The sequence below is a fragment of the Chiloscyllium plagiosum genome, unplaced genomic scaffold, assembly GCF_037043375.1.
Source record: "Chiloscyllium plagiosum isolate Xiang-an unplaced genomic scaffold, Cpla_swu_hap1 HiC_scaffold_25, whole genome shotgun sequence".
Classification (NCBI taxonomy): Eukaryota; Metazoa; Chordata; class Chondrichthyes; order Orectolobiformes; family Hemiscylliidae; genus Chiloscyllium; species Chiloscyllium plagiosum.
Window position 1 is genome coordinate 54899474 of NW_028270163.1, and position 27319 is coordinate 54926792.

Genomic DNA, 27319 nt, shown 5'->3' on the forward strand with positions numbered 1-27319 from the left:
AAAGCTTGCGGTTTCAACTAAACCTGTTGGACCATAACCCAGTGTCGTTTGGTTTTTGTCTGTGCAAAAATCTAGATCTTAAACATCCTTCACATTTACATGATGTAGAATGGTATTGTTCTCTTGCTGAATGTTATACATTGGTTATTATATTTAAATTTTTCCACGTTGTCTGTTTATCTACCTGTACTCTTCTAATTTTTTTCCACTTGATGAAAATGCTTGTGTCAATTGAACTCCATCCTTGGAGTGACATTTAGAAGGACGGGGAGATTGGTACACTGGTAGATGGCCTCCTCCCCACTTTCCCTCCTACGGGCACTCCCTCTTTATAGTGGAGTAGGACTCTGCACAGATTCAGCACCTGGTGAGGTCCTAGAAGGGATCAGGTAGGACAAGAGCAGCCCATACCTTTCCCACAAAATTCTCCTCTCCCTCCCAATCCTATGTTATTCTCACATGATGTGGGCGGCACGGTGGTACAGTGGTTAGCACTGCTGCCTCGCAGCGTCAGAGACCCGGGTTCAATTCCCGCCTCAGGCGACTGACTGTGTGGAGTTTGCACGTTCTCCCCGTGTCTGCGTGGGTTTCCTCCGGGTGCTCCGGTTTCCTCCCACAGTCCAAAGATGTGCAGGTCAGGTGAATTGGCCATGCTAAATTGCCCGTAGTGTTAGGTAAGGGGTAAATGTAGGGGTATGGGTGGGTTGCGCTTCGGCGGGTCGGTGTGGACTTGTTGGGCCGAAGGGCCTGTTTCCACACTGTAAGTAATCTAATCTAATCTAATCTAATCTAATCTGATGTCTGACTGAGAGATCAGATTTACATACATTTGGAGAGGCGAGGATTGATTGGAGACCGTCAGTATTGTTTCATGTGTGAGAAATCGTGTCTCTCAAACTTGATTAAGTTTTTTGAGGAAGTAACAAAGAAGGTTGAGGGCAGAGTGGTAGACGTTGTTTGCTTGGACTTTAGAAAAGCTTTTGTTAAGTTTCTGCATGCTATACTAATTAGTGAAGTTAGCTCACGTGGGATTCAGGGTGAGATTGTAAATTGAATACAAAATCGACTTGATGGCAGGAGAGTGAGTGGTGGTGGAGGGTCGTTTTTCAGACTGGAGGCCTGTGACCAGCGCTGTCCCTCCGGGATCAGTGCTGGGTCCACTTTTGTTCATCATTTATATGATGATTTGCAGAGAATATTGGAGGCATGGTTAGTAAGTTTGCAGATGACACCAAAATTGGTTGTTTGGTGGACAGTGAAGAAGGTTATCGAAGATAGCAAAGTGATCTTGATTAATTGGGTCAATGAGCTGAGGTGTGGCAGATTTGGATAAATGCAAACTATTGCATTTTGGTAAAACAAACAAGGGCAGGACGTGTACAATTAAACGTAGGGCCTTGGGTAATCTTGTAGAACAGAGGGGTTGTGGTACATAATTCTTAGAAGTTTATGTCGCATACAGATAGGGTGGTTAAGGCATTTAGCACACTTGCCTTCATTGTTCAGACCTTTGAATATAGGAGTTGGAACGTTATGTTGAGGTTGTACAGGATGTAGGTGAGGCTCTTCTGGAGTAGTGTGTGTGGTTCTGGTCACCCTGTTATAGGAAGGATACTATTAAACCGGAGTGGCTTCAGAAAAGATTTGCCAGGACGTTGCCAGGAATGGAGTGTTTGAGGTATAAGGAGATTAGATTCCCTATAGTATGGAAACAGGCCCTTCAGCCCAACGAGTCCACAGTGACCCTCCGGTGAGTAACCCATCCAGACACATTCCCCCAGCCTGTATTTACCCCTGACTAATGCACCTGACACTATGGGCAATTTAGCATGGCCAATTCGCCTGACCTGCACATCTTTGGACTGTGGGAGGAAAGCAGAACACCTGGTGGAAACCCACGCAGACACGGGGAGAATGTGCAAACTCCACACAGTCAGTCACCCGAGGCTGGAATCAAACCCAGGTCCTTGGCGCTGTGAGACAGCAGTGCTAACCACTGAGCTACCGTGCTGCCTCAAAGAAATTGGATAGGCGGTTTTTTTTTGTTGGAGCGGAGGAGGTTGTGGGGTGACCTTATAAGGTGAATCACCAGGGTCTTTCCCCAGGGTAGGGGGAGTTCAAAACTAGGGCCGACATACTTTTATGGAGACAAGAGAAAGATTTAAAAAGGAAATGAGGGACAACTTTTTTACACGGAGTGGATTGTGTGTGGAATGAACTGCCAGAAGAAGTAGTGCATGGAGGTACAGTTAGAATTTTAAAAGACATTTGGATAAATACATGAATAGAAAAGGTTTGAGGGATATGGGTCAGGAGCAGGCCAATGGGGCTAGTTTAGTTTGGAAACATGGTCGGCATGGACAAGTTGGACTGAAGGGTCTGTTTCTATGCTGTATGACTCTTGGGAGATTGAAAGTGAGGACTGCAGATGCTGGAGATTAGAGTCAAGAGTGTTATGCTGGAAAAGCACAGGTCAGGCAGCATCCAAGAAGCAGGAAAATTGACATTTCAGGCAAAAGCCCTTCATCAGGAATGATGAAGGGCTTTTGCCTGAAACATCAATTTTTCTGATCCTCGGATGCTGCTTGACCTGTTGAACTTTTCCAGCACCATGCTTTTGACTCTTAGGAGAGTAGGGCAGTGGATGTTATCTATGTGGACTTGACTAAGTGGACAGAACTGTCTGGGATTTTGGTGTCAGGAGCAATGTTGTCAGCTCAGCTTTTCAGGTGATAGACTCAGGCTAGACATGTTTGTAGAACTTCCTGTACAATCATGTAAAACTGCAGTATCTCCCTTTCTAGGTGTGATCAGCTAGTGTTTAGTATTGCTATCCATTGTGTGTTTTAGCTTGTTTTCTGTAGTTAAGTGGGACAAGGTGGAGAATGGCCTTGCACAATGAGTGTTGAGTAAGAATGCACCAACAGTGAACTCTGACAGAAGCTATAAGCGTTTCCCTTTGAAGTGAGTGAGAAGGGGAACAGCTGCTGAGCTTCAGCTTTTCCTGTTGGTTTCACTGAAGCACTTGGAGGGTACCCACAGTTTCTGGAGTCATCATTGTTTTAAACTCTTGTGAATTTTCAATATTTAATTGATGGTATAAAGTATCTTACTGGATGTTTGTGTTTGTATTTGAAAATGTTTTAATTGATATTAAATATGAAAGATAATTAATCTCAGAAATACTGAAACAGTAATGTGTGCATATGCATGTTACTTTCCTTCTTTGTAAACTGACGGTATAAATATTGACCAGGGCAAGCTTGCCTGATCTGAGTGCTTCCAGCATTATCTATTTTATTTCAGATTTTCAGTATTTGTAGTATTTTCTTTTGCTGTTGTGCTTGCAGTTCTTAAATTTTCAAGCTATGCCATAGCTGGGTCTGAAAAACAGCAATAACAAGTAGCTGTGATAATCTGTTGTTGTATAAATTCTTGCTGCATAACAACAAGGTGCGGAGCAAAACTGCAGATGGGTTTGATAGTGTCGGTTTCAGATGAGGAAACCTTTGCGGCATCAGTGGGATTTAGGTTGTTGAGGAGATGAAGGGTGGGTAGGTGGTGGTAAAGAAAAATATGGTGTGGAAGCAGCTTCCTTAAACGTGGCATCTTTGTGCAAGACATTAATTGAGCTGTGTGTGTTTCTGGCATGGGTCCTCTATTGTTCAGAAACAAATCTTTGCAGAAGCTCTTGGTATCTGCATTTAGAACTATAAAGGGTGTGAATACTGACTGGGGAAAATGCAGTCAGTACCAAGGGACAAGCTGATGCTCTGATTCTGATTTAGAAGCAGAAAAGCAATAATAGAACAGTGCCTTCTGGAACCTTTCAGATTTGTCTTGTGCATTAGACCATAAAGGACATTGCAAAGTTGGATTGAACTTCTGTTACCTTGATGCTATTGGGTGAAGTGAGAGTAAGGGCAGAGCTTGTGCATAAAATGTAATTCTTATGAAGTGGCTGTGTTTCTAAGACTGGTTTTCATTGAACAAATTCTTATGTTGAGTTTACAATATCACTGCTATGTATTTAATTCCTTTATTATAGCCTGTTACTCCCAATGGGATATCTGTCGAGCTAAATTACAGTATTAAGTGATTATGGCCTCAGCATTTGGGTAATCCAGTATGCGATTGGAAATTAAACTGAGCATAAACAGTCTTAACAGTTTGCAACTGCCTTAGATTCATGATTCCTCCCCTCCCATATCATATCTAATATTTCAAAACTGTGTTGATAAAGCCATGACACATAAGCAGAAATCGCCCATTGGCTTCTCGAGTTGCTCTGCTGTTCAGAGAGAGCATTGATGTTCTGATAACCCTCAACTCCACTTTCCTATTTTTTTCCCCCATGCAGGGCTCCTTTACAGATAAGAATTCTGTCTGTCTTAGCCTTAATCACATTTAATGACTCCATCTTTACAATACTTTGTGGTAAAGAATTCCATGGATTCATTACCCTCTGAGGAAAACGATCCTCCTCCTCTCCATCATAAATGGGTGACTCCTTAAATCAGGAAGCCGTGTGTTTGGGGGATCCTTTGGGACTTTGCTCCTGAATTATTTTTCAAAGAGTGAATTTACAGTAATGTTCTGTCTTTTTGGGTGAAATTTATATATTGTTTGTTTTACAGTGCTGTGGAAGTTCAAGCACAGTCCTGCCTGAGACACTGCTTTTTATATCAACATTGGATGGAAACTTGCATGCTGTCAGCAAACAGACAGGCTCAATCAAATGGACCTTGAAAGAAGGTAAGTAGCATCATTCGTGTCTTGGAAGTGGCGAAAATATAACTCCACTTCCGGCTATGGTTTGGTTTAAATTTTACCTGTTTGATTGGAATAAATCTGTTTGATAAAAAGCCAATTTCAAATGCGAGCAATAATTCACTTTTTGACTTTTGGCCTCATTCATTATGTGGACTTAAGAGTAAATTCTTAAGGAGTAATCACTATATACTCTCCATTTTAAACTGGTATTTGGGGTTTTTGAATTTTATATTCGACACTTCAGGTATTACACCTTTATATTGATGGCACAATTTAGGTTTTTAATCGCACTCTCTCCCTGTCACAATCACACCAGTTTTCTGTTGGAATGCTTGGCAAACAGCAACCTCATCTCTGTGCATTCTGTTTTCTAAATGGCACTCAAAAGGTTATTGGAATAAACTTGGTCTTTTTCTTTATAGAAAAGCCCAATTACTTCACCCTCAAAACACGTTAAATGTGCCAGCTACTAAGTAATGGTTAAATATAGTTAGCTCACCTGTTAGAGGAGGATCATTCAACTTTTGTCTTCGTGATTCATGCCATTATGATGGTTCTGGCTGTTTACGGTCAGTTGTCCCAGCTCCAGGATGTTTCTGCAGGAGATCCGCAGGTTTATACCTCAGGAACTCTCATCTTAAACTGCTTCATCAATAACCTTCCCACCGTGATAAGGTCAGAGTGGGAATGTTTGCTAACTGTGCAGTGTATCATCCTTCACACTTCTGTCAACTTCAACCACACCCCACCATCAAAAACATCTTCCATTCCCCATCTCTCTCTACTTTCCACAAGGACCAATCCCTTCAATGGTTCTTGGTTCACGCCACTGTCCTCACCACCACCACCACCACCCCACCCTCACCGAATATCCCTGTGCTTTCCTCTGCAACTGTAAATGTTGCAAGATCTGTTGGCACATCATGCCCCTCATCTTCATCTAGGGCCCTATTCAGTACTTCCAGGTCAGATAGAGGTTCACCTGCCCCTCTTCCAACCTAGTTTACTGAATCCGGTGCTCCCAATGTGGTCTTCTGTACATTGGTGAGACCAAACCTAAACTGCACGTTTTGCCGAGTATCTCAGCTGAGCCCGCAAGAACCAGCTTGACCGCCAGTCACCACCTATTTCAATTCCCATTCCCTCTCTGACACGACCATCCTTGGCCTTCTCCATTGTCACAGTGAATCAGACCACAAATTGGAGGAACACCTCATCTTCTGGCTGGGCAGCCCACAGCCTGGAACACTCAATATTGAGTTCTACAATTTCAAATAACATTCCCACTCATTCCCTGACTCCCTTTCCAGCCACCCCCTGCTCCTCTCTTCCAATCCACTTACCGACCCTTCCATCCAGCCCACCAACTGGATTCATTCCTCCATCGACCAACCAGGCTGTGCCCTCTACCTGGAGAAACTGAGAACTGGATTCCAGTATCAGCAGTTCGTTTGGCCCCTAACTGTGCAATGTTCAGCACCATTTGTGACTCATCAATTACTGAAGCAGTCAACGTCCAAATGCAGGATGACCGAGGCTATATCCAGGATCGGGCTGATGTGCCCAGTAATATTTGGCTGCGCAAGTGCCAGAAACTGACTATCTCCAACAAGAGAATTTAACCATCAGTTATTGATATTCATAGCACCCCTAAAGCTCCAACAACACTTGAGAAATTAGACACAATCCAGGAAAAAAAACAGTTCACTTGCTTGGCACCACATCCACAAACATTCAGTCCTTCTCCCACTAATACACTGTTAGAACACTATGTACCATCTAGAGGATACATTGCAGAAATTCACCAAGGCTCTTTTGAGAGCACCTTAAAAACCCATGACCATCATCTAGAAGGAGTGTGTGTGTGTGTGTGTGTGCGTGCGCGAGAGAGTATATAGTTTAGTGGGATCACCTGTAGTGTGACATTCTCTCTCTCTCACTCACTCACACACACACACATCTATGGGGTGAACTTGTATTAGCAGATGTATTCTATTTTGTTCAAAAAGCACAGAATCTGCAGTCAGTCCATGTGACATATTATAAATTCCTACTTTGGAAATAGAACCAGTCTGACTCAAGGTTGGAATACATAAGGACTCTAACCTTTAATGCATTGTCTGTGCAGAGATGTCACTTTTTTTAATAAAACCTTAAGCTATCTCGCGAATGTGATTAGAAAGAAGTTCTGGGATTTACATATTAATCAATCGAAACCTGCATCCTCATTCTAAGTATGCAAGACAGCAATCTAGGTTTGTTCAACACATCATGTCACTGTTTGACACTTTGATCTTTTCCCATAAACTGTGTGTCCTATGATCCTACCCCACTAGCTATCTGACAAGGGAGGACGCTCCAAAAGCTTGCACTTCCAAATAAATCTGTTGGACTATAACCTGGCGGTGTGCGATTTTTAACTTTGTTCACCCCAGTCCAACATCGGCATCTCCACATCATTGACCGAATTGAACCTTTTTAAACAGTGTAATGTGTACACAGTTACTGTGTATTGTCTCAATTCATAAACCTCACATTGAAATGGTATGTGAAATGGTTAGTTTCAGGAACTGTGCAACCAACGTTTCCTGTGTATTTTGTTTTTGCCACGTTTTGCAGAAAGTTACACATAAAGATCCCATCTCAGTGTGCTACTTTTTAAAAGGAAGACTTAGAGCTTCTGTTGAGGATGATAGCTGTTTTGAATTGTTTGATTAAAAAAGCAAAAGGAACATTTAGATTAGATTACCAACAGTGTGGAAAAAGGCCATTTGGCCCAACAAGTCCACACTGACCCTCGGAAGAGTAACCCACCCAGTCTCGTTCCCCTACCCTATATTTACCCCTAACTAATGCACCTAACACTATGGGACAATTTAGCATGACCAATTAACCTGACCTACACACCGTTGGAATGTGGGAGGAAACAGGAGCATCCGGAGGAAACTCACGCAGACACCGGAGAATGTGCAAACTCTACACAGACAGTCGTCCAAGGGTGGAATCAAACCCAGTTCCTGGTGCTGTGAGGCAGCAGTGCTAACCACTGAACCATCCATGTAATGAGAGTTAAAGCAACTGCCGTCACAGAGAAAGTGTGCTGGTGGGACAATCTGTGTTAAAAGCATCGGTAGCATTGAATAAGAGGATATAGTAAGGGCATGATATAAATTAATTTGAGCCTCTCCTTTTCTTGAGTATCATGTACTATTCTGAATAATACAACTTGGGATGGACATGAAGATCTTTGTGTGGAGGAAGGTTTCTTGTTGTAATGGATGAAAGGCCTTGGTTATACAGAGACCAAAAGCTGAAGTAGTTCTTAAACAGAGGGTTATGCGGAGATTTAATAAAGTTAGTAAAATTAATGGAAGGTTTTGATGATAGGAAGAAACTGGTTCCTGCCAAGTAGACCATTAGACAGAAGACCAGAAATAGGCCATTCAGCCCATTAAGTCTGTTCCGCCATTCAGTGAGATCACAGCTGACCAAATAACCCTCAACTCCACTTTTCTGCTTTTCCCCCTATTATCCTTATTCCCATTGATGATTAAAAATCTATCTGAACCTTGAGTATACTTCATGACCAGCCTGATTTCTAAATCTATGAAATTCATTTGTTTAAAAATGGTTCGTTGTAATAGAACTATGTTTGGATGGAGGATAAATGAGTCAAGGATTGTTTCTGATGATGCAAGCTAAATTGTATAAACAACATACAGAGCATATTAATGTTGAAAACCTCAAATTAAGAGTGCACTGGAAACTTTCATAGTTACTTAAACTACATCTATTTCCCATAACCAGCTTGAAAACACTGTAGGTCTTTCTGCTAACTGGAAAGACATCAAGGACAGTTGTGCACATGCATTCTTATCCATCAAAATGTAGAGCTTCAGAATTGTGCCTTGCTACTTTAGGAAGCTAGCTGCAGTTACAAAGGTAACACACAATAGGCTTTATATTCTTGGTTTTGCAATTTGTAAATGGTCTCAACATAGTATGCTCCATATTATTAATATCACTTGTTAGTTTGTTATTTGTTTATTATTTGTTGCTTATTGGGAAGCTAATCAAGAAGTTGGAAGGGCTTTCTGCTGACTATTCCTAAAAACCTGACTAATTCAGTTAGCAGATAATGGGAATCTTAATCTTGGCATTGTTTTTGTGTTTTGCCTTAGATCCTTTGTTTTTGCCTTCAGTATTTTGTTCAAAATTTTATTTATTTTGTTTTTGAACAAAAATGTGCCCTTAAATGAAATGTCATAGGCAAATCTTGAGATTGGAAGTTGAGAGGAATCTCATTTCCATGTGCTCATGTTATACAATGACTGCATCATCAAATTGGAGTGGTGCAGGAAAAGCACAGCAGGTCAGGCAGCATCGGAGGAGTGGGAAAATCGACGTTTCAGGCAGGAACCCTCCATCAGGAATGAGGCTGGGAGCCTCCTGGGTGGAAAAATAAATGGGAGTGAGGTGGGGCTGGGGAGACTGCAGCTGAGAGTGCAGTAGGTGGATGGAGGTAGGGATGAAGGTAATAGGTCAGAGAGGAGGGTGGAGCAGAAAGGTGGGAAGGAAGATAGGCAGATAGGACAGGTCATGATGATGGTGCTGAGCTGGCAGGTTGGAACTGGGGGAAGGTGAGGGGAGGGAAAATGATGAAACTGGTGAAGTCCACATTGATGCCCTGGGGTTGAAGTGTTCCAAGACAGAAGATAAGCCGTTCTTCCTCCAGGCATCGGGTGGTGAGGGAGTGGCGGTGGAGGAGGCCCAGGGCCTGCATATGCTCAGCAGAGTGGGAGGGGGAGTTGAAATGTTTGGCCACGAGGCGGTGGGGTTGATTGGTGCGGGTGTCCTGGAAACGTTCCCTAAAGCGCTCTGCGAGAAGGTATCCAGTCTCCCCAATATAGAGGAGACCGCATCGGGAGCAACGGATACAATAAATGACATTGGTGGATGTGCAGGTGAAACTTTGGTGGATGTGGAAGGCTCCTTTGGGGCCTTGGATGGAGGTGAGGTATGGGTGCAGGTTTTGCAATTCCTGCAATGGCGGGGGAGGGTGGGTTACAGCTCAAATAAACACACTGTTGCTGCCAAATTAATTGTCCATCTCTGCTGTACTGTTGATAGTTCCCTGTAACAATTTTTAATATCATAGTGGCTTTCTGAGCTAATCAACAACATTGTCCTGGGTTTGGAATTACATGTCAACCAGACCAGATAATAATGACGGGATTGGTTTGTCATTAAAGCAGTAGTGACCTGGTTGGGTTTTTACAACTGTAGTTTCAAAGTGAAGAGAGATCATCCTCCTGCAAAACCACTGACCATGATCAACTACTCTTTGAAATCTGTCCTTGATTTTGTCCCTCCTCTCACTCTGCCCTCTTCCCTCCTACCCCTTGCTCAGGTCCCCACCCGAGTCTGTCTCTACCAAACAATTGGATAACTGTGCAAACTGCCTTATCTCTGAATTGAATTGAATAAATTATTGAAATACAATAATATATATAATACAGTAGTGTCTCGACTTACCAACTTAATCCGTTCCGGGACCCGGTTCACGAACTGAAAAGTTCGCGTACTGAATCAATTTTTCCCATTGTTTGGATAGTGTAAGAATGCTTGGACGGTTGTTCACAGTGCATGCGCTAAAGATGAACTGAATGAGATCACGCGGGGCCCAAGAGCTTTTGCGTTCAACACGCGCGTAGCAAAGCTGAACAATGAAACCATGTGGTCGCACACGGGCTTTTTGCGTTCGTACCTTGAATTTCGTACGTACGTTGAAGCAAGATTTTATGTACAGTCCTGTTCGTAAACCGATTTGTTCGTGAACAGGGTCGTTCGTATGTCGAGGCACTACTGTGTATATATATTTTTTGCCCTACGAAGCTACATGGCAATATATCCCACTTTGAGAAAAGCAGTGTTTTTTCTGTCTTTTCTACAGTCTTCAAATTTCTTGCCTTTACACTGCATGCAGTGGTTTGCAATTCTAACAAATATTTCTACTGGTGCTTACATTGTACCTGCCATGTCAACATGACTGTAATGCGGGCACCTCTGCCCCAGTTGTCCCCTACCAATAATCAGGATGTTGGACTTGAAATTAGGCACATTATAAGATAACACTAAGAATGGATCATGGTTTCATCTGCCTGTGGTTGAATAATAAATGTTGGTTTGGATTCCAGGAGAATAGTAGAAACAGATCATTAGAATCCAACTTAATAAAGAAGCCATAAACCTGACCTGTGTCTGACATTTTGCCTGAGTAGACTATGAACTTCAATATTACATGGCTAGGATACTTGAACTCTCAATTTCTGCCCTTGAGTTGAGGATGCTACTTGCTGAGTCAGTTGGAAGTTAACATCTCTTCAGTCAGGTATTTCAGTTGCTGTTTTGTCTGTACAGTATTAGATAATCATGTTTTTTCCATTAGTACATAACACATTTTCTTTTATCAAATATAAAGTGACTACCTGTTTATTAGCATAGATTTGTACACTGCAACTTTGGATGTAGGTAATCAATCTGTTGCTTCGTAACTCATTTTAAAAAAGGATCAGGAATGGTGGAGTTTGTAGATAGACTCAGAATTTACACAGTCCTATTTTATTTGTGTAATTTTTTGGCTCTTTTTTTTCTTTTTGTCTTGTACAGATCCTGTGCTTCAAGTGCCCATGCATCTAACGGAGTAAGTTCATAATATGACTATACATCTGTTTACATCTCAGAGTTTGTGTTAAGGATCTATCATTGTTGAGACTATTTCTCCTTTTCAAATGCATACAAAATTATATATTCAACATCAGTGTATACTTGCCACAGGGTGGTTCAGATCAAGTCATATTGATGTGGGACTGGAACTAAGTAGAGGCTGTCAAGTTTCCCTTTCTAACTAACATCAGTGAAATAGTTGGCTTTTGGCAACAGTTCAATTGCACTATGGTCACTTTTGCTCATAACCAACTTTTTACACTTCCACCTTTTTAAAACTGAATTCATACTCCTGCCTGTTTTATTGTTACGATATGTTCTTCCTCTTGGCTTCTATTTTACAAAAGCCTATCCCTTTCACTTATTTTAGTCTTTCACAAGTCTTGTGTTCTTTCTATGAATAGGTGAGCTATATTACTGTATTGATGCGATGTTTGCAAGGTAATGTATTGATTGGAAACTGTGCAGTATGTCCTAGTGACATTGCTGTTGGATTGTTGTTGAGCTTAATCCTTCTACAAGTAACACTGAATTCACATATATAATGAGTTATTTTGGTCAGCCAGCCATGTACATTTAACAACATGTTTGAGATTCAGCACCAATCTATTATGGAATCTGTTTGTAGAATTTCTGTTTACACAGTAGAGTACATCTATTCTTTCCCCATAGGGCACATCACTTAGTCAAAGTCAGAAAACTTGTGCAAAAATGTTTTTCAAAAAACCCCATAGGGCACATCACTTAGTCAAAGTCAGAAAACTTGTGCAAAAATGTTTTTCAAAAAACAATTTTAAGTTTTGGAGTCTGTACAAGCATTTGCACAGTTTTAACTTTGTTCCAAACTTCAGTTTATAATAATTGAGTGTACAGCATTGTGCATTCTTCAGAGGGTATATATTTACTCCATCGTAGCATTTTCTATATGTAGTAGTTCTAAATTTGCTCAGTGGGGCAGCGTATAGCAGCTTTTAACTGCAGTGAGACCCTTCTCTCAGAAGGGCATCTCTACCTATGTATAGTCCAGTTGGATTTTGGTTCACAACACCTGGACTTTGCTACCTGTCAGTTTTGGTGCTGTGCAAGTAAATGGCCCAGCTGGTAGTTCATCATAATCTATAATTAGAAATGCTATTACTAATTTGTTTATTTCTTCTTTGCAGACCAGCATTTCTTCCTGATCCTAATGATGGCAGTCTATACACGCTGGGAGACAAAAACAATGAAGGACTTACTGTAAGCTAATCCCCTTGTAGTCAGACCTGTTTGATTGTGTCTGTCCAAAGATCTGTTTTTCTTAACTTCAATTGATAAAGAATTCTAAAATCAATAAGCTATCTGCTAATCCCTGTTTTGATTGGATTGTGTTGTTGGCAGAGGCAAATGTGTATTTCTTTTTATTTCAAGCATCCAATATCAGTATTAAGCACTTTTTGGGCAGGCAATGTGTGATTGTCTGATTAGGCTGAATGGGCACTTTTCGTGCAGTAAACTATGTATTCTTTAATCTACCCCTCAAATATGTTCCTTTCATCAGTGATAGAAGAACAGTTACTCCTTCTGTTTGGAGGTTTGATTTACCAAAGTTGGCTATCCTTTGGCCTTCCTGAAATTGTACTCTCAACTTTACAAACTATTGTGGTGGTAACTCCAGGTCTTTTAAAATTAGTTTTATTAATCCTAATCTGGAGGTTTAATAGAGACCTGATTTCAGAATAAATATGCTCTGCTGCTGGGTTTTACCTTTTAATATGTGGTATGTCTCCTTTTGTAAAACATGTAAAACTTATTATTAGTTTCTTAGTGAAACCGTTAGTTTTTTTACAGAAACTTCCTTTCACAATTCCTGAATTGGTGCAGGCATCACCTTGTCGAAGTTCTGATGGTATACTGTACATGGGTGAGTGAACTCTGTTTCACAATGCATCGCTCACTATTTACTTGTTTTCAGAATTCTACAGTTATTCTGACGTAAGACAGATATCTTATAAATTGTATACCTATTTTGCACAGGGAAGGAAAGATTTCAATGTGAAATAATCAATCACTTTTTTTACTGAAGGAAGAAAATGTTTGCTGGAAAAAGTTTGCAGGTGTGGTTTAATGTTTGGACATGAGTGAAGTTCCAATGAGTAGAAAGTACTAGTTCCCCTTAGTTGAAGGATCAGTTGGACTTTTAAGGTGGAAGGCTGGAAGTTCAGAGAGGATTTTTAGTGATGGGGATCTGGCATGTGTGAGAGGGTCATTGAAGCAAGAACGCTCTCAAACTTTCCAAAAGTATTTGGATGAGCATTCAGGGCTGTGGGCCTAGTGCGGGAATGTGGGGCTAGTTTATATTTAGCGTAGTTTTGGGTGAACAGATCTGGTGATTAAAATGTATGGTTTCAATAAAATGTTTGGCTGTGTAATCTTGCAACTAAATACTCAACACCTTGGTCTACCTGGCCTGATGGGATTAGGGCTGGGGAGAACTAAACTGCTTGTTTTATGAATAGTCTAGTTGTTAAATCGTTTGCTTCTCATGCAACCTCTCCAGCTCCTAAATAGATTTCAATTTGACATGGTCACTGCCAGTCAGTTGTTTAGGGGTTAATCAGAGATCCACCTTTCCAACCCTTAGTAAGACTGTTTACAGAAAACCCTTGTCTTGGCAACTTAATAACTGATGTTTAAATAGCTGAATATCTGATTAGTACAGGTACAATCCATTCTTTGTAGAATTATTTAAGTGGGTTGCAAATCTTGAGATTAAGTTCAAGATCATATTCTCTATAGTACTTTTGTGATTGCCATCAGCAACTTAAATTACCCTTTGCAGAAAAGGGGATACAGGTAGCTTTAATTTGTAATTTGAATATAAACTGATGAGAAATAACTATATTATAGGTGCTCCTTAAGAGGTTATTATTTATAGAAACATATTATTTCACCCAACTGGTTCAGAGACCTTTATACTTGGAAGTACAAGAAAGGAAAGTTTGAATCAAGCTATGATGTATCTAAAGGCCCCTGGTGTACCACCTCATGATTGCATTGGTAGCTTCTAAATGACATGGTAACAATTTATTGTAAGATCATTTTATTTTGTGTTCCCTCAGGAAAAAAGCAGGATATCTGGTATGTTGTGGACCCAATGACAGGTGTAAAGCAGCAGACGTTAACAGCTTCGTTTGCAGAAAGCATGTGTCCATCAACACCCCTCCTATACCTTGGACGCACAGGTATAGTGTGTATGCCTCCTGCTTAAAAATCAGAATATAATAAAAAGAATAGTTCTCCTTTTTCTGTGAATAAATTTGTTTTACTCTTTTGACTTAACATGTATTGAGGGGTAAAATGTTGATTGCAGAGCCAAATTTAAATATGTGAAGTTCCAGAAACAAAATTATTTTTCATAAATTCCATCACATCCTGATCACTTTCACCAACTACATCCATTTTTGTATGTTTTTCACCTGTCTTCAACCAGATGGGGACAATCTAAGGTTTACTGGCACAAGTCTGCTATTCGGATTTGTTTCCTGATTTGTTTGGTCTCGTTGGGTCTATGGGAGTGTTTTCTATCTCTGGTTTGGGAGATGATAGTCACTGTCTTGGGACTGTCCAGTTGAGTTATGTTTCTGCAATGGGAGCTATCAGTTGTTTTTGTATTGTGACTTTGCTTCAACTCTCAGACAATAGTAGCAGAAAGATTAGTCAGTTGGGGCTAGCATGGAGGCTCGCAGAGGCTAGCATGGAGGACCAGTGACTCATATCAGCCAGAGCAGGGGCCATAGTGTGGTAGAGTACCCACTGTGAAAAAGGACATGAATCCAGGAAATGTTCTGTCTCTCAGGTGGCTCATTAACGACAGTGTCAATTTGAGAAAGCAAGTTTTGGGTTTTTTTTTTAGTGGCAAAATACTGAGGTCAAATTTCCTTATTAAAGCTAGAATCTATAATGTAAACTAAAGGGTACAGGGATATCAATAGAAATGTTTAGAGATTGTTTTTAATCACAAAAATAAGTTTGTAGGGAAGAAAAAAGAGAAAAATTTGGGAGTAAATTTCCTTCCTTATTTTTTCATCACATTCAGTCATGTAGATAGTCACTGCTGGTAAGATTCCATTTCAGATATTTTTCATTGGTTTTCATTCATTCATCCCTTTTTAGAGGAGATTGACCGTCTGAGTAGTGCAACTGACCTAGCGAACTGTGGGTAAAGGTTTAGAAATCAAGTATCAATCGATTTAACATATTAATTTTTAAATTTATATTAAGATGCTTCAGAAATGAAGTCTTATGTATGTGTTGGAGTGGCAACAGATGAGGACTGCACTACTTTGCAGTAACTTGAGTGTAGCTGTTTTAATTAACTTGCTTGGTTATGTAATGACAAACTTCTGCAGCAGGTGAAATGTTCACCTGGACCTTCTGACTCAGAGGTCAGACACTACCACTGTATCGTAAGATCCTCTTTGGTTTAAGTGTCATCTTGTTTTAATTTGTTTTGGTCTAATTGTGCTTCGTGTGATGGACTCTGGCTCCCCACAGTGGCTCAACAGGATTCTCCAGCTGCAGAGTCTGTTCAAACAGGCCGAGCCTGTCGAAACTAGATTTAACTGATTTGAGAATCGGGTAGAGGCAGATGCATTCTAACTGGCATCCAGCATCTGAGTGTTGGAGGAGAGAATAAACCAAGAATCCTATCCACAGGGTTGTAGTGTGCTAAGCAACCTTATACTTGGAATTGAAGAGGTATCAAAACTCCCTGTCACTGTTCACTTCTGAATGTTAGCCATTTAGGAGTAGTGCAGGAGGATAGCTAAGACCAAGGAATAGAAGCTTGATGGAAGGAAAGAAATAAACGAGAAAAGGTGACTGTTATGTGAGGCAAATAGGGAAGAAGGGACACGCACAACAGGCCTTGGTTCCTAGTTCAGGATTCTCTTAAGGTCAACATTGAAGGTTTAGTTGGAAGACGGAAAGGCTAATGCTATGTTAATATTCATTTCAAGAAGGTTTAAATAAAAGAGCAGAGATGCACTGCTGAGCTCTGGTCAGACCCCATTTGGAATATTGTGAGCAGTTTTGGGCCCTGTATCTAAGGAAGACTGTGCTGGCGTTGGAGGGGATCCAGAGGGGCTTTACCAGTGTAATCCTGGGGATGAAAGGCTTGTTATACAAGGAGCAGTTGAGGACTCAGGGTCTGTATTTGATGGAGTTTAGAAGGATGTGGGAGGATCTGATTAAAACTTATAGAACACTGAAAGGCCTGGTTAAAGTAGACATGGAGATGATGTTTCCAGTAATTAGTAGGAGAGACTAGGATCCAAAGACACAGCCTCCAAGTGAAGGAACTACCCTTTAGAACTGTTATGAGGAGGAATTTCTTCAATTAGAACATAGAAAAATAGTGCAGTACAGGCCCTTCATCCCTTGATGTTGCGCTGGCCTGTGAAACTAATCTGAAACCTATCTAACCTACACTATTCCATTTTCATCCATATGTTTATCCAATGACCATTTAAATGTCCTTAAAGTTGGCGAGTCCACTGGTGTTGCAGGCAGATATTCCACGACCTACTACTCTGAGTAAAGCATCTACCAGTGACATCTATCCTACGTCTAATCACTCCTCAGTTTAAAACTATGGCCCATTGTGCTCACCATCACCATCTGAGGAAAAAGGCTTTCACTGTTCACCCTATCTAACCATCTGATTATCTTGTATGTCTCTTAAGTCATCTCTTAACCTTCTTCTTTCTAACAAAAACAGCCTCAAGTTCCTCAGCCTTCCCTCATAAAACCTTATCATACCAGGCAACATCCTAGTAAATCTCCTCTGCAACCTTTCCAATGCTTCCATGTCCTTCCTACAATGCGGCGACCAGAACTGTATGCAGTACTCCAAGTGTGGCTGCACCAGAATTTTGTACAGCTGCAGCATAACCTCCTGGTTCCGAAAGTCAATCCCTCTGCTAATATAAGTTAACACACCTTTCATCTTCTTAACAACCCTATCAACCTGGGTGGCAACTTTCAGGGATCTATGTACATGGACACCGAGATCTGTCTGCTCATCCACACTACCAAGAACCTTACCATTAGCCAATAATCTGTATTCCTGTTACTCCTTCCAAAGTGAATCACCTCGCACTTTTTTGCATTAAACTCCATTTGCTACCTCTTATCCCAGCCCTCCAGCTTATCAATATCCCTCTGTAGCCTGCAACATCCTTCCGCACTGTCTACAACTCCACCGACTTTAGTGTCATCTGCAAATTTACTAACCCGTCCTTCTATGCCCTTGTACAGGTCATTTATAAAAATGACGGCAAGCAGCAGTGGCCCCAAAACAGTTCCTTGTGGTACACCACTAGTAACTGAACTCCAGGATGAGCATTTCCCCATAACTACCACCTTCCATCTTCTTTCAGCTAGCCAATTTCTGATCCAAACCACTAAATCACCCTCAATCCCATGCCTCTGTATTTTCTGCAATAGCCTACCATGGGGAACCTTATCAAACACTGTACTGAAATCCATGTACACCACATCAACTGCTTTACACCCATCCACTTGTTTGGTCACCTTTTTAAAGAACTCCGTAAGGGAGGCACGACCTACCCTTCACAAAACTGTGTTGGCTATCCCTAACCAAATTATTCCTTTCTAGGTGATTATAAATCCTATCTCTTATAATCCTATCCAACACTTTACCCACAATCAAAGAAAGGCTCACTGGCCTATAATTACCAGGGTTGTCTCTACTCCCCTTCTTGAACAAGGGGGCAACATTTGCTATCCTCCAGTCTTCTGGCATGAAGATCAAAAACAAAGGCTCTGCAGTCTACTCCCTAGCATCCCAGAGAATCCTAGGATAAGTGCCATCTGGCCCAGGGAACTTAGCAATTCTGCAAAGTGTGAAAATAGATAACTCCTCCTTATGAACCTCAATCTGGTCTAGTCTAATTTAGTAGCCTGTATCTCAACATTCTCCTTGACAATATTGTCTTTTTCCTGTGTGAATACTGATGAAAAATATTCATATTAGAGAGTGGTTAACCTGTAGAACTACTTTAGGACAGAGGGCTGTTGAGGTCAAGTCCTTGTGTGCATTTATGACAGAGATAGGCCCTTGATTAGTAAGGGGAGTAAGGGTTACAGGGAGAAGGTAAGAGAATGGGGTTGAGAAACATCTCGGTTATGATCGAATGGTGGAGCAGACTCAATGGGCGCAATGACCTCACCCTGCTCCTATCTCTTAGGGTCTAAAAAGGGGTTTTGAAATTGGGACCATGGCATGGCAGAAGGTACTTTGAATCGAAAAGTGTAGTACTGGAAAAGTATAGCAGGTCAGGCAGCATCCAAGGAGGAGGAGAGTCGATATTTTGGACATAAAACCTTCATCGGGAATGTGTCCTTGAGCATATTTTGTACTGGCACTTTCCAGTTGGCTCAAGCCTGTGTCAATGAAAGATTGCCATAGATCTGGTCAGAATGCAGGGTAATCTTGGTTAACATAAAATTCTGGTTATAAAGACCTGGTTAAACTTCAAAATCACACAACACCAGGTTATAGTCCAGCAGGTTTATTTGGAAGCAGTAGTTTTTGGAGCGCTGCTTGTGCCTGGGTTTCAAATGGCTCCTTTGTGCTGATGTGCTCTTTTGTTGACAGAATACACAATTACTATGTATGACACCAAGAACCGGGAGCTGCGATGGAATGCCACCTACTTTGATTACTCTGCCACCTTACCCGATGCGGACACTGAATACAGTAAGAATGATTTGACTTGAATAATTGCTTGTTCTGCTGCTTCTGCAGAGGCAGCTGCTGTACATTTTGAAAACTTCACCTGCCAGCAGCAATAGGTGGTAATTTAGTCACTTGGTCACTTCTGTGTCAAATTGTACCTACCTTGACTATTTTACTGAGAAGCAGAACTAATTGAAATATCACTGAGCAGTTTGGATAAGTTATTGTTTCTTTTGATAATTTTTAGTAGCTTGCCCATTGGCTGGGAGCTAGATTGACAAGACCAGAATCATCACCCATTCCAAGTTGTCTAAAGAGCCTTGTGGGCTTTGGAATAATTTGACAGTGAGGAAAAGAAGCAACATACAAGGGTAGCCCTCAGTTCTCCAAAGAGCGGAGGCAGAAATACAATGTTTGCTCAATACCCATGCGCAAGGATGATGAGGTTCAGGTTGCTTGAGGACATTACCAGGGTCAGCATATCTGGTAACATTGTCCAAGTATACAGGAAAACGTATGTAATTTAAATTGAGTGTGCACAATGTTGAAAAGCTTAATGGTACCACTGTTCATGTTGGCATTCACCCCATTAAAGTGAATTGCTAGCATTGTCGCAAGGAGATCCGAGAATGCAAGGTGAACTCTTGCAAAGTTGGCAAAGTTAAAAATCTCACAGCACCATGTTATAGTCCAACAGTTTAATTGGAAGCACACTAGCTTTTGGAGCGACGCTCCTTCATCAGGTGGTTGTGGAGGACACAATTAAACTGTTGGACTATAACCTGGTGTTAACTTTGTACACCCCAGTCCAACATCAGCACCTCCAAAGTTGGCAAAGGTAAGAGTATTTGAGATTAGATTAGATTAGATTCCCTACATGTGAAAACAGGCCCTTCATCCCAACAAGTCCACACCGACTCTCTGAAGAGTAACCCACCCAGACCCATTTCCCTCTGACTAATGCACCTAACACAATGGGCGATTTCACATGGCCAATTTACCTGCCTGCACATCTTTTGGACTGTGGGAGGAAACCAGAGCACCCGGAGGAAACCCATGCAAACATGGGGAGAATGTGCAAACTCCACACAGACAGTCGCCTGAGGCTGGAATCGAACCTGGGACCCTGGTGCTGTGAGGCAGCATTGCTAACCACTGAGCCACTGTGCTGCTCCAAAGGTGGAAAAATATAAGGAAGAATCTATTGAAAAAATGCTGGAGTAATTGAATGTTCTACCTTTGCTACTTTCATATAGATCAAGCTCAGTTAGTTACCTTTTCGAGTAACTAAATTAGCATATTATTTGGATGTGCATGTTTAACTTTTTTTTAATAAATTTTAAAGAACATGACAACAGCTCCTAGGGACTTCAAAGGACATTGTGAGCCTCTTGGGTACTATGTTTTTTAAAAACCAGTTATTTTGATTGCTGTTTTTATGGTGGTAGCTCACAAATTACTAAATTTATTGAATTTAGTTTTTTGGTTTGCATCGGAGGGGTTGGCACAGCCACTTCCTCAGTTGCCTGTTCAATCGTATAACCACTAGGCAGCCACACCCTGCAACTGACAATTCTTTCACTGCCACTGCCTGCAGAGCTCCTTAATGAGCTGCTCTCAGAAGTCAATTTTTCTTGAAGTAGGAAGGGAGGGCCACTGCGGGAAAGCAGCATGGGAAAGCTTAAAATATTTTTACTATGGAAGTGGGTGGTGAAACATGATTCTGAGTAACCATACCTAATCGCACCATTAGTAGCAGCTGAACATGCTGCCACTGTGCCTTGATGTAATGTTTTGGATGTAACGTTTCTCACCATCTCCTTGCAGAAATGCTCCACTTTGTGTCGAATGGAGATGGGCTGGTTGTGACAGTAGATAATGAATCAGGTGACATTCTGTGGATTCAGAATTATGCATCACCGGTGGTGGCAATGTACATCTGGCAGCGGGAAGGACTGAGGAAAGTGATGCACACAAATGTGGGCATTGAAACACTCCGCTACCTCACATTTATGTCTGGAGAGGTGGGCCGGATCACCAAGTGGAAATATCCTTTCCCTAAAGAGGCAGAGACCAAACAAAAGCTAATGTAAGTGCAGGTTTTTTTTGTTAAGTTAGTAGTGCTGCAGAGCAGTATAGAACTGATCAGTAATCCAATGTGGTAACCAAATAAGCATTAATCTGGAGCACATTGTGCTGAAAGAGATAACCGTTATCTTGGGTGCAACCTTAAATAGTCCTTTAAAAGAATGTTCTCTGTTTGCACTTTCATTGTTCTGTAATTCTAACACATTTCCTTCCCATTCTTGCCCATCCTTTGTACTGGGAACCTCCCTTTTTCTTACTACTTCCTGCTGCAACAGTGTGCCTATATTAAACATGGCATCAGTACTGCCTTGTGATCAAATGCTTGGGAGTGAACAGGGTTCCAGTGAGGCAAAAGGGGAAAACTTCTCCTTTACAGGGGGCCCACGCAGTCATTTGGGCTCCGCTGGCGTCTGAGCTCAATGTAATCGCACTAACCTGTGAATATGAATGATTACCCTGTTTCGATACGTAAAGAAATGGAATGTTTATAGAATGATGACATGTCCAATTGTATAGATTAAATATATATGAATAAAGTATATTTTTGAAATAAAAAAAAAGGGAAAACTTCTCCTTTACTAAGATAATATGCTGCTTTGCTGCTTCTGTGAAACACTGCATCTGGAGACTTGTTGAGAGCTGACAGAATTAGGTTTGGATGATGAGCAGCATTCACTTTGCCATGGGAACCCCATGCTAACTAATTCAACAGGGAGTATTTCCCATTGTGAATGTTGCAATGTGTGTGCGCGAGCTAGATGTAAGTGATGATTGAGTATAAAATCTAGTGTCAAGAATGATCAGGTCTCAGTGATCCATAGCTAATTTCACTTTGGAAGCTACTTCAAATGTTAATTTGGCTCATGTACTTGAAAAGCAAAATATTCCAAACAATGGAAAAATGCTCTTTTAAAGAACTAGCACAGAAACAAGGGACAAGTGGCCACTCCCCGATTTTGTTTAAAATCTGGAAGTGCAGAAACCTCACCTGATATCCTGACCAACATTCCTCCTTCAAAAAACAGTAGCAGAAAACAACTATTAACCAGTCGTTGCTAATCTCCGAACACTGTTGGAAAAGAATGATGGTCAATTACAGTTATGGTCTATGTGTTCCAGAAGGTAATTCGTTGATTAATAGAAGCACAGCATTTTTAGTTTCATGGTTTGACAATTAGAGATCTGTATTAGTTACTCAATAGGTATTAAACAAAGTTGGATAAGCCATTTCAGGTACAAATAAATAAAAGGATATGCTGATGGGGTTAAATGAAGAGAGGCCAGGAAGAGGCATGTTTGGAGCATAAACTGTGGTATGAATCTGTTGGATTGGATGATTTGTCTCTGTATTGTGAATACTTGGTAATGTAGCACTGAATCAGCAGCCTGTTTCATGGGTCAACGGTTGGTGTCCCACAATTCTTCTTGAGTTTCAGATTACTAGTGTAGTGAAATTTAATGGTCAGCCCTTCCCTGTAACTGTTTCAGTAATTAGCAGTGAGAGAGCGAACAAGCTGCTTGCTTTTCCTTGGAGCACCATGTGACTTATGGATACTTTAACAATAAAGATAACAAAATACTGGAAATATAGACTGTGTTGCTGAGGCCCTTTTAGCCTTTAACTTCACATCTTATTCTTCATTCTTAGGCCAACTTTGTACGTTGGAAAGTATTCGACCAGTTTGTATGCCTCATCATCACTAGTGCATGAAGGAGTGGCTGTTGTGGTAGGTAATTGAAGTTTTATTTATCCCGATACAAAATTATGTCTCAAACTATTTCATCCTTTAGTTTAAAATATTCAAAGTTGATTTGTAACTTTATTTAAAATGGAATCAGTATTTATTGTTATATTAGATCCATCAACTATTGTTATGTTTTCACCTAATGTCTCCCTCTTCAGGAAGCACCAGTTTAGATTGGGCTCCTTTACCTTAATCAGGTGTCTCTCTTTTATATTGTCTGAATAATTAGCAAGCACAAAATATTGGGCCAACAGGGAGTGACTGCAATTGAGCCCAATCCTGAGTCCACCTAACTTCCCCATGTCTGAGGTTGTTACCTGTAAATTCAGTGTGATGCAGATCCAGAGTGATTACTTTCCTCTTCTTCCAATCAAGATACAGTGGAAAAAAAATCACAGTGCACCTGATGTTGTTCTTTCTGGGTGAGATCAGCTAACTCATGGGGATTAGGAATTCAATCATAAACTAACCCTGTATACTTAACTGTTATAACCAACTAAGCCAACATTAATGTACTTTATTTTGAAAAGACAGCACTTCCTTTTGTCAATATTATATGAATTCCAGTTTGCCTAATTTTTTATTTGTCTAGGATTAAATAGTGTGGTCAATTTATGTATTTCTTCCCTTCCCCTTACAGTTTTAAAGTGACTGTAACTCCTTTGTTTAGAAAGGCCTTTTTTGACTCTAATGAGGATACAAGGTGCTTGCATTTGGTGCTTGAAGAATGTGTAGGGATTCAAGAGGGTACAGGCATTATTATATGTAATCACAACATATTCCAATAACTATAGTATGGGTTTTGTGTTCACAGCCAAGAGGTAGTGCATTCCCATTACTTGAAGGTCCCAAAACCGAACGTATTACCATCTCTGATCGTGGCGAGTGTGACACCACCCCCAGTATTGATGTTAAGTTCACACCAGGAGTTTCGAAGACAATTGATTACCTGAGAAATCAGTGGTTTCTGATCGGTAAGAGTAACTATGGTGTCGAAGTGCCCCCTAGTGGGCAGCGTGAACCAGCTGCAAACAAAACACCAGCGCAAAGTCTAGGGGGTACCTGGGAATGTGGGTGTTGGCAGGGATTCCCCAGGAATGTGAGTATCAGTAGGGGGCTCTTAGGGAATGTATTTAACAGTGATGAAAAAAAGAATGAAAATTTTATCTAAGCCTTACCTGCACAGTGCCTTGCCTTTCCAGAACAAATGAATAAGTGGATGTGGGAATGACTGGGGGCATAAAGGGAAATGTATACTTGGGATTGGAATTGCAGTTCATGGAGGATAAGCAGCAACATGAACTGGATGAGTGAAACTCTGCAATCTTGTTGGGATTTGATGTAAATGAAAATTATATTTACCTCAAGTCTGTAGATCTTCAAAAAGAATATAGTCTTCCATTTGGGTGGATGGAGTAAGCAACAGTTCATCAGTTCAGAAAATAACTTTAGCCAAGAAAAGCACTTATCACAATCATTGGGTATGTGGAACCACACAGTCACTTAAATCCATATTCTAGCCTGCATTAGGAACCATTGTGCCCTTTACGATGCATGTAATCTTAGCATCTGCTGATGCTAAAGGAACTGCACAGTGCAACAAACAAAAGACGGAACATGGACTTAAAATAACAAATTACAAGGAAAATATATTAAAAATGACCATGACCTTAAGGGTGGGATGTTTTAGGAAATAGTTACTCTCTCTCTCGCTCCACTCACTCCAATGTCACTTGCTTCAAAATATTTTCGTTGTGGAAACGTGAAGTTGATTACTCTGGGTGAATGTAATGCAGATCTTTCAGCAAAGCATCATTTCATCTTTGGGACCTGGCTCTATGTACATGCTGAAAGGGTGAAAAGCTGCAAGAAGCTCCTATCAGCTGAGTTGAATTGATATCACAAAGATCATACTGTTTTAATTGGACAATGCTTCTCAGTGGTATTTGAGAAAGAAAAACAATTTAGAGAGTAAAATAGTGGTGGTGGTGGTGGTAAAAGTGTTGATCAAAAAGCACTGTACCCCATTTGTAACATGTCCTGATGATTGGGGAGCTCTGGCAAACACAAGGGGCAAGAAAACCCTGTGATTACAGTGAAACATTCTACAGTCTAAGCTGTCCATCCCCCCCCTCCACAAGAGAAAAATAACCCAGAGGTAAAGCAAAATCCATTCAATTGCTAATATTATTTGAATGTTAATTTGTTTTTAAGGCAGTTTATTAGATTTTGCTGTGATGACTAATGAAGTCAGAAAAGTTCTGCAGCTGATTTAATTGGGGCTAACAAACTTACCCAACAAACTTGGTCCTGATTTACGTGGTACTGGATTATTAGAAAGCAGAGATTCCTCACTATTCCTGAGATCACGTAACATGTTGTGTGGTTTTGATGTGACAATAATATAGTCCAATATAGGGCAAGTTGTAAATAGTTTCTGCTTGTGGTAGAAGCACTGTAATATGGGCAAGTATTCTGTTCATAAAGTCATAGGATGGTTGCAGTAATGGAATGCCATGCAATCTATTGTCTGTGTACTGGGCCTCCGAAGGAGCAATTCACATACTTGCCACTTCATCGTCCTCTTCCATGTCCTCCTCTTCAGATATTTAGAAAATGTGGCAAATTGTATTGGACAGAAGGAGACCATGCAGTTGTTAATGTCTGCACCGCCTGAAAAAGAACCAGCCAACCTGGTTCAGTTTCCCAACACTTGGTCAGTGTCCTTGCAGATTATGGGTCTCCTGGTACAGTTCTAGATTCCTCATAAATGTGTTGAGAATTTCTGTCCTATAGCCCTTCCAGGTCAGGATGAAAAGATCTTCTGCTAATTATTTTAACTCAGTTCATCTTGGTCACTGACTCCTCTGCCAGGACAAATATGTCCTTCCCCCAAAATATCCAGGCTCCTCATAACCTTTTACATCTCTCCATCAGTCTCCTGTGTTCCAAGGAAAACAGCCCCAGCCGATCCAATCTTCCTCTTAGCTGCAAATTTTCCTGACTTCGCAGCATCTTCATAAATCTCCCTCCAGTGCAATTACATTCTTTCTACACTGAGATTATCAGAACTGTATGCAATATTAAAGTTTTGGCATTAACTAGCATTATATATAGCCCCAGCATAACCTCCCTGCTCTTATAATCAATATTTTGGTTAATAAAAGAAGTATTCTATGTGTTGCCTTAACCACTTTATCAACTTGTCTTTCTACCTTTGGGGATTTATGGGTGTGCGCTCTAGAATCTTTCATGTGCTGTACAACTCTCTGTATGGTCCCATTAATTATTGTGCATCCCTTTGTTTTGTTTGACCTACCCAAGTGTATCATCTCTCACGTTTTTGGGCTGAATTCCATTTGCTGGTTTTCTGACAAGTTTATTGATACCTCCTCATAGTCTACAGCTTCTCTCTTCACTGTCAGCCGCACAGCCAGTTTTTGTCTCACCTGAAAAGATGATGCATTTCAATCATGGAGCACACATCTGCAAACTTCTTGATTACTTTAGGACTGAACAACTTGCTTATGTTGCAACCTGATGTCTGTCATTTGCTAATTCAGTTGTGCTGAGCTGTGGATTTATCATTTTCAGGGCACCATGAAATGCCACTAGCAGCCCAAACCAAGATCCTTAATCATTTTCCTGAGAATGTGCAGAAAATTCCAGACGATGTAATTGCTACTAGCCCTCAGAATGAAATATTTGAAGATGTATGTATATCTCAATTGTGTTTTCTCTCATTTTACACACTCTGTGACTTGTAAACCGTGTTTATGAGATCCAAAAGCAGATGTGTTTTTAAAATGTGTAGCATGGAAAGCAGAGGAAGCCATACAGTCTCTCAAGCCTGCTGCACCATTCAGTTAAATCAAGGCTGATCTACACCTACCTGCTTTTATTCCATATCTCTCAATATCCTTACCTAAACAATGTGCAGACGGGCCTCATTTAAAGTTGTGGGTGTGTTCTTGAAAATTATGGCATTGGGTAAATAACTTTGAAGTGAATCATAGGTTCCCATAGGAATCAGTGTTTAAACCAGAGTGTGTTGGCTTCCTTTGGGACATTTTCGTGCCGAGATTAACAAAAATTGTAAATTTAAATACTATAAGAGCCATGTACTCAAGTTTACATTCCTAGCTAGAATAACTTATAAAATACAATACAGCCCTCAATACTAAAAACATATAATATTTAAAAAAAATTACTCTCCCCTTTGCTTTGCTTTACATTGCTCAGGCTC

At 40.7% G+C, this 27319-nt stretch overlaps 1 protein-coding gene across 1 annotated transcript in view; it reads left to right on the plus strand.

The window, feature by feature from the left end:
* The window catches only part of ern1 (endoplasmic reticulum to nucleus signaling 1), an 84346-nt gene that overhangs the window by 23109 nt on the left and 33918 nt on the right, over nt 1-27319 (plus strand). Inside the window, exons 2-11 of the mRNA XM_043715094.2 lie at nt 4638-4755; nt 11443-11476; nt 12663-12735; nt 13327-13399; nt 14598-14720; nt 19160-19261; nt 21068-21329; nt 22977-23055; nt 23888-24047; nt 26668-26786. Of these exons, the coding sequence (XP_043571029.2) occupies nt 4638-4755; nt 11443-11476; nt 12663-12735; nt 13327-13399; nt 14598-14720; nt 19160-19261; nt 21068-21329; nt 22977-23055; nt 23888-24047; nt 26668-26786 (1143 nt within the window). The remainder of the gene's footprint in view (nt 1-4637; nt 4756-11442; nt 11477-12662; nt 12736-13326; nt 13400-14597; nt 14721-19159; nt 19262-21067; nt 21330-22976; nt 23056-23887; nt 24048-26667; nt 26787-27319) is intronic.